General features: G+C 39.0%; 1 protein-coding gene across 2 annotated transcripts in view; it reads left to right on the top strand.

Annotated features, from left to right (window-relative positions):
- PI4KA (phosphatidylinositol 4-kinase alpha) overlaps positions 1-13,637 on the top strand; it is a 55,567-nt gene extending 41,930 nt beyond the window's left edge. For both annotated transcript variants that reach the window (XM_082065854.1, XM_082065853.1), the window contains exons 41-55: positions 292-459; positions 1,019-1,072; positions 2,323-2,443; positions 2,649-2,778; positions 4,761-4,831; positions 5,690-5,762; positions 5,885-5,955; positions 6,500-6,609; positions 7,213-7,317; positions 7,781-7,906; positions 8,230-8,350; positions 9,008-9,167; positions 10,377-10,466; positions 11,348-11,431; positions 12,959-13,637. In XM_082065854.1, the coding sequence (XP_081921980.1) occupies positions 292-459; positions 1,019-1,072; positions 2,323-2,443; positions 2,649-2,778; positions 4,761-4,831; positions 5,690-5,762; positions 5,885-5,955; positions 6,500-6,609; positions 7,213-7,317; positions 7,781-7,906; positions 8,230-8,350; positions 9,008-9,167; positions 10,377-10,466; positions 11,348-11,431; positions 12,959-13,010 (1,536 nt within the window). In that variant the 3' untranslated portion in view covers positions 13,011-13,637. The remainder of the gene's footprint in view (positions 1-291; positions 460-1,018; positions 1,073-2,322; positions 2,444-2,648; positions 2,779-4,760; positions 4,832-5,689; positions 5,763-5,884; positions 5,956-6,499; positions 6,610-7,212; positions 7,318-7,780; positions 7,907-8,229; positions 8,351-9,007; positions 9,168-10,376; positions 10,467-11,347; positions 11,432-12,958) is intronic.
- Positions 13,638-14,077: the final 440 nt, after the last annotated feature.

Below are 14,077 nucleotides of genomic sequence, written 5' to 3'. Positions count from 1 at the left end.
AAAAGGGCTCATCCTTTCTTCATTCTCCCTGTGCTAGAACTTCTGTCTTGTCCTTTTATTGATTTCACTGACTCTATCTGGTGATCTGGGAGGTAAGTTGATTCCAATGGATAGGTTTCCGTGGGAAAAAAAAGCTTTAGATAAAATAGCTGTGGTTTTGTTAAAATTTACCATGTTTCACCACAGCTTCCCTGCCGTAGGAAGCTGGATTATATCATTACTGTCGGATGTGAACAACCCCGCCATTATTGGGTGCTACAAACTCCTAACGTGTTTGACCTGCTTTTTCAGTATCTGGTTACCTGGCATACGATTGATGCTGATGCACCAGAGCTCAGCCATGTTCTCTGCTGGGCACCAACGGATCCACCAACCGGCCTTTCCTATTTTTCAAGCATGTACCCACCTCATCCTCTAACAGCTCAGTATGGAGTTAAAGTCCTGCGATCTTTTCCTCCGGTAAGATAAGTTCCAAGTGAACCTCAACACTCCAAGTAAAGTTACGACCTTAGTCATTGCGGCCACAGGCTTGATTTTAATACCATGGAGAGACATGTATGATAAATGGTCACACCACATTGCGGAGTGTGAATAAATTGGGATGAAAAATTAAAGTTAATTGTCCCATGTAATACTAGCTCATGTACTTGCAGCTTTTTATCATAAATCACACTAAGCTGAAGTCTTCAGACTGCTCTTCTCACATTGTTCCTTTCAAATCTTCTTTTGGTGGAAAGGTGTTTCTTCTAAAGCAGTGGCAATCTAGATTTTTAACACTTGTCAGACTTTTGTTAGAATTATAAAATACATTATCATTAATGATGTTTTTGAAGGGAGTAACTGGACAGAAAAGTACTTTGATTTGAGAAGATGGCTTGTATATAGCTTAAAATAAAGAGGCAGTGGTATTTTGTTAATCACTTAACTATAGGGAGCTTTTCTTTCTGCGTGTGACCTGTCTTCCCTTCCCACTACTAAAACAATACCAATAGAAACCATGCCATCTTTTCTCTTTCAGGATGCCATTTTATTCTACATTCCACAGATTGTGCAGGCACTTCGCTATGACAAGGTGAGGATATGGAACAGCTGCATATGAACAAAGCAGATTTTAAAACAGGTTTTAGACTTGAAACTGCAAATCAGACAAAATTTTAGCTTAAACTAATGCTGCTTGTTATCGTCCTGTACCTAATGCATAGAAGAAAAAATATTGTCCCTAGAGGCTGGCTTGCTTTGTTTACACCTCTTTTATGAACAGGTAAGCTTGAAAAGCTGGAGAGTGGGTAGCTCGTCTGTCAGGAAGGAGATTTCGTTATAGGAAACTGCAGATGAGGACTCTGTGTGAATAAAGCTTTTGAAGGTCTGCATGAGGCAAGCAGTAACAAAATTAAATCACTGTCTTTGATCATTTTGCTGGGGAGTTAACTAGAGAAGACATCTAGGGGTGTCTTGTGCTCCATCGTATATATGAAATCAGATTTTAGCTTCATCTTGTAGAAGCCAGAACTAAAGCTTGACAACCAAGTTCAGAGTTCATGAACATGTGATCGTTGTTATCTGCCCACGAGGTTTGTGAACCCTGTCAGTGTGTTATATTCAGGTGAAGGCATCCCCAGCCAGTAGTGTAGGTGACTGCATATAGTTACTCTTGGAGAACTTTGCGTAGGTAAGAATCCTCTGCAATGCAGAGTATGAACATCAGACAACCTGTCTGCTAATATCAGTCCAACATAGAAACATCTACAGACTACAGAAATAGTTGCAACTAGAAGAGAGGGAATGCAATTTCTGGAGGAAGCAGGATTCCCTTGTACACTTCAACTTCTTCTGTAAGTTTAGTCTTATTGTCTAGAATTTCTGTGGACCTGTGCCAGCCCATGCAGTTCTTGCCACCAGAATGTGCTGATCGTATGACACCGTTTAGATGTCTGGTATTACGGGAGCATTTAGTGAGGCCAAGCAAGACCAGTATTTGTTGCACTGTGTTCTGTGCTGTACTTCAGACACATGCCAGAAGATGCCCTAAGCTTAAAGAGATTGGAAGTCCAAATATAACAGATAGACAATGGCACAGAGTGGGAAGAGCATTGGTTAGAATAATGGGATAGCTCAGTAATAAAGTGGAAAACAGTTCAGGTCAATTCACTGCCTAATACAATAAACTGTATTTTCAAAGGTTTTTTTATCAAGATTGAGAGTGCAGACGTCTTCATCCATTAAATATTTTGGGAGTGTGAAGAATAGCTGTTAGAAGCAGTAATATCAAGTCTGCTAGAGTTGTAATAATCTTGTTCCTAACTGGACTGGATGTGGTTGCAGATGGGTTACGTTAGAGAATACATCCTATGGGCAGCTTCCAAATCCCAGCTTCTTGCTCACCAATTCATCTGGAACATGAAAACTAATATCTACATGGATGAAGAAGGACACCAAAAAGATCGTGAGTGCTTTAGAAACAATCTAGCTTGACTCTTTTCCCTGTCTCTGTTCAGACTAGATCTCCTTCCTCTATTAGCAGGAGGAATTCTTTCAGCTAGGAAGCTCTCTTTCATTTGTAGAGGTAGAGGTGGTTATTTCCATCACCCATATGATTTACCTTTCTGAAATAAAGCTCCTGACACAGATGATTCCTTTTTCACACGCAGCTGACATTGGAGAACTTCTGGAGCAGCTAGTAGAGGAGATAACCGGCTCATTGTCTGGCCCAGCCAAGGAGTTCTACCAACGGGAATTTGATTTCTTTAATAAAATCACCAATGTTTCAGCCATTATCAAGTAAGTATTGCACTTCAGGAATTGTGCTCTTTTGGGGTTCACTATTCTGTTAATTACCAGTTTCCTGATTGAGGCTGAGTTGCTTTTACAGGGGTATTGGGATATTTTTTTCAGGAAAAAAAGACTTAATTACTTAGATGATAAGTGCTTTGAGGTAGCAGTCTGTCTGAAACAGCTGTATCTTTTTGCTTTGGAAGCAGATTATTCTGAACTTGAACTTTAGTTGTTAATCTTATTTTATCAAAGACATTGTGGTTTATGATAGTGGAATGAGGTTCCATAGAAAAGTGCACTGAGACAGGAGTGGATTTGGTAAAGTAATTGGTGGTCTTGTCTTAGTTGAAATCCCATCTGCTTCATTTGTTTTTTTTGGATATGCCGCCAGTGTTCTTGTGAACAGTGAGCAGAGCATGATCCAGGTGGGAAAATCAGCACTTCTCTGTTTAGATCTACCAGACTGACTGTCATTTTTTTGCATATTGTAACTTCTTGTCAACATTTTGTGTGGAATTTAAAACCAAACAAAAAAACTACCACAAAACCAAAAAAGCTCAAACTGCTAAAACTCCATGAAATTGCCTTTTCCTCTTCTCAAAGAGATCTCATTGTGCAGTGTAATACAAAGACAATTGTTCTTTTTGCATATGTCAGCCTTTTTCCTTCATTCCTAAATTTTGGTTATGGGGAAAGACTTGATGTTATAAACATTTGATTGTTGATCTCTTGAAACTGAACATCCTTCTTAAAGAGAGATTCTCACTGTTGGCTGTAGAGACTGCAGTAAAAGATGTAACTTAACTTTTATAAAGCTTGCCAGTGGATGGCAATGGCTCAGCATACAAGCTCTGAGTCTGTAAGTGTGGTTTCATTGCGTATTTTGAAAACATCCTCTGGTGTAGGAAAGTATTTGAAAGTCATATAAAATGTATGTCCTGGGACATACCTTCTTTAAAATGAAGCTTTGCAAACCACCAGTATAAGGGCATCAGGCTAAAGGACACATCACAGAAACAGTCAAATATCAGCTGCCTTCTCTGTGCATGTTGAGATATTTTCACCCAGTAGCATGACTTAAAAGGGGAGTTAGGATCTGAATATCTTGATATTTAGAATGAAATCAATCCACTGTTTATGAATATGAAGGCATAGTTAAGCAACTGATAATTGTGCTTTGCAGGCATTGCATTTTGCACCCCAGCCTTAAAATGAATCTGGTTTTGTGCATCTCCAATGTAAATGCAACATAGAAGAGATGCTGTTTGCTTTGTAGATGGTATAAATGAATTAAATGTATCATCTGTAATGATTTCATTATTTCAAGTGTTACATTGCTGCTGTACTGCTTAAAACTAGAGCATAAGTAATACTTTCCAGTTGCATACGCCTACACCAGGTGAGAATGCAATTGTGTGACAGACTTCAATGGACAGTTTACACAAATGCCTGTGCAAATTGGGTAATTGTACGTGCTAATCGTTAACCATGTTACCAATTATCCAGTCGACACCTGCAGTCATGCTAAGTATGTGAACAAATTAGGCGTGTAATTGCACAGGCATTTTGCTGGCTTATCCTTTTCCAGTTAGCAGTGTTCCTGTTCTAGAATAAGTTCCACATGGGAAAACTATATTGGTATAATTGTAGGGGTGCTTACAAAGGTGTAATTATGCTCAAATTTCTGTATAAGGAAGAGCCTTCATATATTTCCTTCAGTTCTCTTATGCTGTTTGGGTTTGCCAACAACTGTATGTCAAATCAATGTTAAATCTACAAAGCAAAGCCTATAACGTTCATTAAGATAGGAAATGTTCTGGTATGGGATTGAGCCTGCAAGTTTTCTAGAGGTGGTGCAGTGAGAGATCTTTATCATTACAGGAAGAAACACTTTTAGTAAAGTTTGTGTAAGTTTGACACAAATTTGAAGCCAGTGCATAGAGTAATAATTAGTATGCAGATGAATAAAATATAATTCATCTTTCTAGGCCCTTCCCTAAAGGAGATGAAAGAAAAAAAGCTTGTTTGAGTGCTCTATCTGAGGTGAAAGTGCAACCTGGTAAGAAGTGATTTAATCACATAATAAAGTGGGCTTTTTGCATTCAGAGTGAGTACTGTATTTTCTGCAAGCAAATATGGAAATCTCTGCAAGTGGCAGCTCTCAGTGGCTGCTCTTCTGTTACACTTGGATTATTTCTGTCTTGAAACGATTCAAATATTTTTATCCACCCAATAATTTCTATATGGTGCATCAGAACTTGCCCAAGAGCGAGGTAGATAACACACATCATGGATAAAAGCATAAATACCTGTCTTAAGAGGGAAGAAAATAAGTTCTTTTTCTTTGGACCACCCTTTTGTAAGAAGATGAGGTGCTTTTGAGAAGTTACGTTATCTCAAGAATGAAGCATGTCCAGTTCCTTTCGTTCTCCTTTTACTCCCGTCAGGCATTCCCTTGAAATGTCATTGTCTGAAGGTCCTTTTAAACCCCAAACATGTGTTTTCCCAATCTGAGTCTTCTCTCTAAAATGAAGCTTTCATCAAGCTTTTCCTGATCTCTGACAGGTCTCCGTTCTCTTGCCATGAGTTGGTTGCTAAGGGCCCTTTCTAGTGCTCTGGGACATGCTGCCACCTCTTCTTAGGGACTATTATAAGAGAAGTCCTGTCTGTGTATTTTTGTGGCACAGGTTCTACAGTATTAGTTCAAAACTGTAGTCTGTTAGTTTCTGGCAATCGCTCCCTAATACAAAAAACATTGCATCCCTCATGGCTCACAGACTATTATCTCCAGTTTATCTCTAGGATTTGATTTAATTCAAAACTATGTATTGAGATTTTAGGCACATCAGTTATTGTCTGATTGTCATTGTCACACTAGCCATTGGATTTGTTCTCAGCTGTCTGCTCCATTTTGCAGGCTGTTATTTGCCCAGCAATCCTGAAGCTATTGTTCTGGACATCGATTACAAATCAGGAACTCCGATGCAGAGGTACCAGGCTCTTGTTATATTCTCCCACTAAGTTAATTCCTGGTATGTAGTTATTTTTCTAGAAGTTCTTGTCTGGCTAACTTGCACTCATCATCATCATCTTTGTTTTTATTACAATTTAGTGCAGCAAAAGCACCTTACCTGGCCAAATTTAAAGTGAAACGATGTGGAGTCAGTGAGCTTGAAAAAGAAGGTTAGTAACTGCATCTTAATCATTTACACTACTAATTAAGAGTGGGTGATTCCTTTAAAATCACTTGCTTTTAGTCACCTGTACTGCTGCAGTAAAATTATTTTCATGCTGAACTTTATCTGCAATGGTGCAGCTCAGAAATGAAACTGAATCAAAGAAAGAGAGAAGAAAAGTCTGAAGGCTTAAATCCTTTTTTTTTTGCAATTACAGTCACTTTAGACTAACATAGACATTGATTACCTTTCCCTGGTTTTTAGACCGTAGCAAACTCCAGGTTTTGGCAGTTTTTTCTCATAAATTTTTGTGGGATGCTCTGGCTGTCTAGCTTAATGCAGGTCAGGCATTTATCATGTAAATCATGAACACTATTTTGATATGTTCCAGTTTCAGTAGAAGAAAGGAAATAGAGTATTCACCTTGCAAGGCAGAAATATCTGTAGTGCGCCTGCAGTGAAATGTTGTGGTTTTGAGTGCAGAGGGCTTGTCATGATAAAAAGTTACTAATGAAAGCGTGTCTGGGTTTCACTTTATACTCTTCCTGCAGGTCTGCGCTGCCGTTCCGATTCCATAGATGAAAGTGCAGAAGAAGGGGTGGACAGTAGGAAGATCTGTTGGCAGGCAGCCATCTTTAAAGTGGGCGATGACTGCAGACAGGTACAAAGTTATCAGTTATAGAAGGCAGATTTATAGGTGACAATACGCAAGAAGAAAATAATTTCAGTCTAGAAATATTTTTCTTTGGAATTTTGTGAATCTCCAGTAGTTCTGGACTGAGAGTGAGAAATGTGTTACACCACTAGAGAAGTTCTAGTTTGAAAACAAAAGGCCATTCTTTCCAGACAGTTTACCATCAGTTAAAATTCTTTTTCAGAGTTTATTTTTCGATTGAACTATTGGTAACATAGCAGTAGTTTTCAAGGTGGTATCTTGTACCTTGAAGCTCAATTGGTTTTGATTAAGAGGGGATGCTGGCTATTATCCCTGGAGTTATTGGTAGCCCTTTTATCAAAGAGCAATGGAAAAGTTTGTTCTGAGGTCAGCAGTTAAATCTTCAGTGTTGCTTGCTACCCACTTAAACAGTATTATCTTTTCCCTTTTTGATTCCCCCCCAGAGCCCCAGTGCATGCACAGGCACACATCTGCAGACCTGCTGGGGTAACTTAATGTTCACTTCAGAGTTCTTCAGATCATTTTTGTAATCTAAGTTATGACCCGTAACCTCTGTAATCCTCGTGCATTTTTTTTCTTGTATAACAGGACATGTTGGCTTTACAAATCATCGATCTCTTCAAGAACATATTTCAGCTGGTAGGCCTGGATCTTTTTGTGTTTCCATACAGAGTGGTGGCCACAGCTCCTGGGGTAAGTGGGCAATTAACTGTACTGCTGTAGAAAATAGCTCCTAATTAAAAAAGACTTTCTCTTCCAGCACACATAAAAATTCCATACTGTGAGGAAATACTGCCCACATCACTCATGCCAAATATTTGGAGTACCAGCAACAAAAAAGACTTTCCTCTCCTGCTTCCTGCTTTTCTAAAGCTTTTGGCTCTGAAATTTTTCTGCTTGTGGTTATTCATGTCTGTTGTTTGATTTTTGGGCCTGCATTGTGCAAGTCAGTGGATAGTTACAGAGCATGTTTTATGTTGCATGGAAATCCTAAAAAACTGGATATACATTTTTATGAATAAACTAGAAAGCCTGTATTCAGTGATCCGTAGGCTTCTCCACATTTCCCTCAGGACCTGTATGACTGCCAGCAGCCATGAACAAAATATATTTTAGGAGCGTGCTTTACAGACCTGTTTCTCTTCTTCCCCTTCAGTGCGGTGTTATTGAATGCATTCCTGACTGCACATCCCGTGACCAGCTGGGCAGGCAGACGGACTTTGGGATGTATGATTACTTTACAAGGCAGTATGGAGATGAGTCTACCCTTGCATTCCAGAAGGTAAAATATCAGTTGGCAAGCAGAGCAAAATCTTGACTGAGAAATATTCTAGCTGTAAGAAATAATGACAAATAATTGGATAATGACTACCGTAATGCTGTATCTGGTTTCTGATGCTGATAATCCATTTTTAGCTATGAGTTTGTTAGCTAAAGGAGTTATTGCAGCTGTAGATGTATGGAGAATATCATTGAACATTGCTTCAAACTAATCATGAATGGAAAAAAAGAAAAAAGCTTTGTTCAGCTGTATCTGCTCCTGGGATGGAGAGTTATTAAATTCACTGTGTTCTTCTGATTTGTTTTATCTTCCTGTTTGTACAGGCTCGCTATAATTTCATCCGCAGTATGGCTGCATATAGTCTGCTCCTGTTTCTGCTCCAGATTAAAGACAGGCATAACGGCAACATCATGCTGGACAAAAAGGGACACATCATTCATATTGGTCAGTCATATGCACATTTGAATTTCAGTAGTTACTTTTCCCTTCTGTTGTGAAGTATTGCTCATAGAAGATAATAATTCATTTCCCTTTTGAGGTCAATCTATATAGTGATTTCACATTTTGTAAATATACCTGGGATTTTTTTCATGTCTGTTCAGTATTGTATATATATTCATGTTGGCTGCTCCTTTGTAAATTTAGCTTTGCAAAGTTTTACCAGCTTCAGGAAAGTATATACACATGTATGGATGGATTATGCATGTATATGTACTTATGCATACATACATTATGTTTATGCATATATATACACGCATGTATGTATCTTTGGGTTCCTTTCATCACTGAAAAAGTATGAATTAAATTTGACAAGTAAATTTATATAACTGTGTAAGGCTGTAACCTCTACTTTAGCTTTGTTTTTCTGGAACTGCACAGATGTTTCAGCAAGGAGTTCATTTGATGTCATCATTCTTGCATCTACTCTAATCTCATGGTGATAGTTCTTTGTTAGTGTTCTTACACTTCACCCAAGCTTTTTTCCAGTTGGAGTTGAAATGTTGGTAGAATATATGAAATCTGCATCTCCTTTCTTCTGCCAGCTTTGGCAGCGCTCAATTAACCAACCAAGTTTATGAGGCAGATTATCTTTTGGCACAGATTTTGGATTCATGTTTGAAAGCTCACCTGGTGGAAATCTGGGCTGGGAGCCTGACATTAAACTGACAGATGAGATGGTGATGATAATGGGAGGAAAAATGGAGGCAACTCCGTTCAAGTGGTTTATGGAGATGTGTGTCAGAGGCTATCTGGCAGTCAGGTAAGGTGTCCTTAATTGCTCAGAGTGGAAGTGCTTGCATACCTAAAATCAGATGAGAAGATAAATAATAATAAACATTTGTCTGTAGGGGGGCTGAGCCTGTCAGACTGCCCTGGTACATCTTGCAGACTTTGAAACAACTTCATAATCCTGCAGTTTTACAGCCTTTATGGGTTTTTTCATGTTCTTATGTTATATTTGAAAATTGTATATATTTTGTCCAATTTATAAATATTATGTTACGTTTCCTCACATGATTTAGTGTGCTAATAAAGCTTTGCTGTAAGAAACTACAGGAGAATCAAAATCTTTCTTGTTTTCCCAAACAGGACAGTCACTTTAGTCACCCTTTCAGCTAGTTAATTAGGTAGGAGATATGAAAAAGTGCTAGAATTTTCTGTTATAAAATATGCAGGGGTGTTGGTAGCTCAGCTCTTGAGCTGTGATTGCCAGCCAGCCACTGTAAAGATTTGTGACTTCACCTGGCTCCACAGCAAGCAAACAACATTTGCTTTAACATGCAGGAAGACTAATAAATCTATATGAATAGGATGTTGCATGGGAGTGGGTGGGAGAAGAACAGTGCAACAGAGCCTAAATAAAGGTTCATTCTATCACGAGTATAAAGGATTATTGGTGTTATCTTACAGAATCAAAGTTTCTTCAGCTAGTAGCCCCAAAAGGGGCTGTCTTGGAGTCACGATCAATTTGGGTCCTTGACAGGGAGCAGTCTGGAGGTGGTTTTGTGTCAAAGCAAAAATGTCACCCAAGTAGTAGAGTAATAGCTTGGTAGGTAATAAGTGTTCTGAGTAGGAGGAGAGGAAGATGGGCTGATGGGAAGATGGGCTGATTATAGTAAAGAATTACATAGAGTAATTAGGAATTAGAAGACAATCTGTTAGTGTGGTATTGCTGGTTATGATGCCAAAGAAATGTTTACTAAAGCGTTGCTTTGTATAATCCTCCATGAGACTGTTCATCTTGCAGCATTCCGAGTATCTGGTAGTCCAACATAAAGGAGTGAAATTTAATTAAAGTGACAGGTTGCAAGCAATGGTGTAGCTCCACCAGCAAATGTAAGAGGATTAAATGTGTTGATTTAATTACAGAAAAAGGTGTGGTCCAACTCATTGAACTCCTCAGCTTGCCTCCTTTACCTATGAAGGCTGCAGAAATTTCAGTGCTATAACCTTTTTCTCCTCTTTTTAGGCCTTATATGGATGCCGTTGTCTCACTGGTTACATTAATGTTGGATACAGGGCTGCCTTGTTTCCGAGGGCAGACAATCAAGCTGTTGAAGTAAGTCAGCATAAGTATGAAATGGAAAATGTTGGTATGTTCTTCACAGAATGTGCGCTTTCCACAGCTTCTGCAGTGAGTATAGGTGTCATGCTACTCAAATATCTTTAATGTCTTTATCATTGTAAAAATGGTAAGTTTTGCTTATGAAATATCTCAGACAGTAAGAATTCCAGAGGACTTTTCATATAATTAAATTCAAGCTGTTCAATGACACTGCAAGTACACGGATAATCTTTAAGTTCATAGGACTAGCAAAATAAGACTGTGAAGATCTGCTTTAATTGAGAGGTAATGAGTTGCTGAGACTGATGTTCTCGGAAATGGTATTGGACTCCAAAGAACAGCATCTTAAAATTTGTTCCACAGATAATACAGTACTGGATGGGACTACGTTGTAACATTCCACAGCTTAGGCAAATACAAATTTTAATGTGACACTTTAAACAGCCCTTCAGGCTTATGCTTCTGGAGTTTTAGCTCCAGAGGGAGCAGAGGTAGCTCAGTATTTCCTGCATTTAAATTCCTACAATTTCCTAAAGATAAGCACAGATTTGTAAATGATGATGGGCTGGAGCTCAAGGGCACTGCTAGATACACAGATATTTTAAAAGCAGCAGCTGCCTAGAAAGAGAGACTTGCTGTTCCTAGAGTTAGCACTAGACTGATGAAGAGTTCACAGCCTCTGTCTCCACTGTAAGACTAATGGCAAGTGCTTATTAAAACATGAGATAATTTGTACCAGGTAGTCTCACAAGAAGTAGATTATTGGAGCAAATGAAATCAACACCTGGCTGAGCTTGTGCAAAGACACATGTTTATCATGCTCAAAGGAGACCTCACTAAATTTACTCTTGCATTTTATGATTTTCTACGTATAGGCACAGGTTCAGCCCCAACATGACTGAGCGGGAAGCTGCAACTTTCATCATCAAGATCATCCAGAATTGTTTCCTCAGCAACAGGTTTGGCATCTGTGCATTTCTTTTCCCCGTGGCCAAATGAAGGTCATCAAACTTTGAGCAGAGCTAAAGAGTAGAGTTTTATCAGTCAGATATCAGACATTTTTGAATTGCTGATATTTAGATAATGCAGGACAGCAGTGTTGCTTCTGAACATGCTGCATCTCCCCTCTTTTACACTGGGAAGGAAGGCTTAAGCCCAGGATGGTCAAATACCTGGCAACTCTAAAGAATAGAAGGTTTTCTATCAGAGTGAATCTTTGGCCCAGAAGTTAAGCATTTTGGCTCCTATGTTAAAGCATGCGCATCTGTGTATATGTAGTTGTGATATCTCCTTTTACATAGGATAGGATCACCTCTACAAATATAAAGGGATAAATAGTAAATGGTATTGAATGGTGACAGGAATAGCATGACTTCTGGTCAGAACGAAGAGAGATTGATCTTAAAGGTTGTTCCCTTTAATTTTGTAAAGAGGAGGTTTCTTAAAAAAAAGTATGTATGGTCTGAATGAGAATGAAACAGAAACTGAACTACAGTGACTTTTCAAAATATTTTTTATAGTTGCCTGTAGGCATTAAGTTGCCTGAATATTCTCCTGAAATTCAAAGCTGCTATTCTGTGCAAAAGTATATTTGACTCTTCTCTAAAAATGAGTTCTAATCTTTCTGCTAATTTTTTCTTCATGTCTTTATGCTACATTAACGTATTAATAATTTTGCTAGACTTTGTTATTTAGTTTATAACATTGGCTATAGAAAATGCCTCAAGTAGAGAACCTTGGTAATGTGGTTTTTTAATGTCTTTGTAGCCTGGCCACGTTTGTCATCTACTATTCAGTATAATTAATGGAATAATCAGTTCTATCAGATAATTAGCAATTTAAAAATAAGCTTAATCACCAGCTAGCCATTCAGCTGTAGGTTTTTTCCCTTCAAGTATACAAATAGTTTGGTATCTTGTCTACCTGTGGCATGGTTAGTCTGTGACCTGAATAAGCTCTGCCTGTGGATAATTGAGTTATCTGTAACAAGGCTTAGATTTGTTTGTTCAGTCACTCATCAGAAATGCTGCTATTAATGCTATTATTTCCCCATCCCTTTTATTTTCATTATTAGCATTATCCTTCATTAAGATAACTTTTATTTCCACACAATCCTGTCTCCACGCAGCCCTGATGATCTTGCTTCAATCATTATGCATTTCCTTCTCCCAAAACAAGCTGCCAGTGCAACGTGCAGCGCTTTTGGCTTATCCAAACACAGGATCCAAGTTGCTTTTGCCACACTGAGAAGCATGGAAGTACTTTTATTTAACCTAGTTTAAACAAGAGCAGGATGTTTTGTGCCATTCATAACAGTAACGGGGCCTTCACAATGCCTTCAAAGCACGTAGGGCTAGTTTTGATTAGCAGCTAATTTCCTTCACCCGCAGTTTGTTTCTGAGAGATCTTGATGTTTGTTTCTGTGACAATGGGTGCAGTGATTTTTTGAACTTCTACTTACCTCTGGCTTTGCTTTTCTTCTCTAGGAGCAGGGCATATGACATGATCCAGTACTACCAGAATGACATCCCGTATTGAGAGACACTAGAGATTCACTGCCCAAGTGAAACATCAGTCCAAGCTTGTAATCAATAGGAGATGCTCAGTCACACCTCACTATCTTCCATCTTTCGTGTATGTGTGTACATGTGGGTACGAGTTTCCTGGACATCGCAACAATCAGTCCGATTCATTCCTTTCTCTTTACCGGGTTTATATATATTTCTGGTTTTCCCTGGATTTTTGGAGTTGGGCTGCAATCGCATCAAAAAATTGTACTACGATTATGAATGTGTGAAAGAGGTAAAGCTGGTGGAGTTTGAGATTTTTTTCATGCAAGGATTTTATAATACCTTTAAAAAATAAATAAAGCCCCTTTCCTGCACAATCCCACAAAATGCCATGGAAGGGAAGGGTATGGATTTCTCTTTGGAAGCAGAAATGTTACCTTGTTCTAATTCCACTGTATAGAAAGCCTGATAATCATCCAAGCTGGTGATGTCTATGTAGCTGTGTTCATACTTTGCACTGTACATGGTCCCTGCTGCGTGGTCAGTTATTTGTACATGAAGAATGTATTTTTTTCCTTTTGTGTGTTTTAAAAAGAGAGAACTCTACTGAAGATATATTTAATCTATAAAATGTAATAAAAGACCTTAGACTCTGTGTCTGTTGCAAATGTTTTAGTTTATACACTACATCATTCTGCGCAGTTGTGCACTGTTCGCTATATTGTGACCTTTTGACTGGAGAAATTGGGTTTTTCTTCAGCTTCTCATCTGTCTCAAATTCCATTTTTTTAATTCACAAATGCTTTGTTTTCAGGAACTGAAAGACAGGACCGATGTAAAGCTCCCCCTGTGCCTTTTAACCCTGCCTCATGCAGGGACACGAGTCTGTGGGACAGTCTGTCCCTTTCGACGTGTTTGTGGTTCTAGAACGTGCTCATGAAAACTCAGTCCCTCTTTAGGGGATTTTTTTTTTCGCCCTGTCCAGTTCCTGCGCCGCGGGTCGGGGGTGGGCGGGGAGGGGAGGGCCGGCGGGGCCCTGCGCCGCTGCTGAGGTGAGGGCAGCACCCGCTGAGGTGAGGGCAGCACCCGCTGAGG

The sequence above is a fragment of the Streptopelia decaocto genome (assembly GCF_964273445.1).
Source record: "Streptopelia decaocto genome assembly, chromosome: 15".
NCBI lineage: Eukaryota > Metazoa > Chordata > Aves > Columbiformes > Columbidae > Streptopelia > Streptopelia decaocto.
Note: the sequence above shows the minus strand (reverse complement) of the source record. Positions and strands in the feature narration are given on the sequence as shown.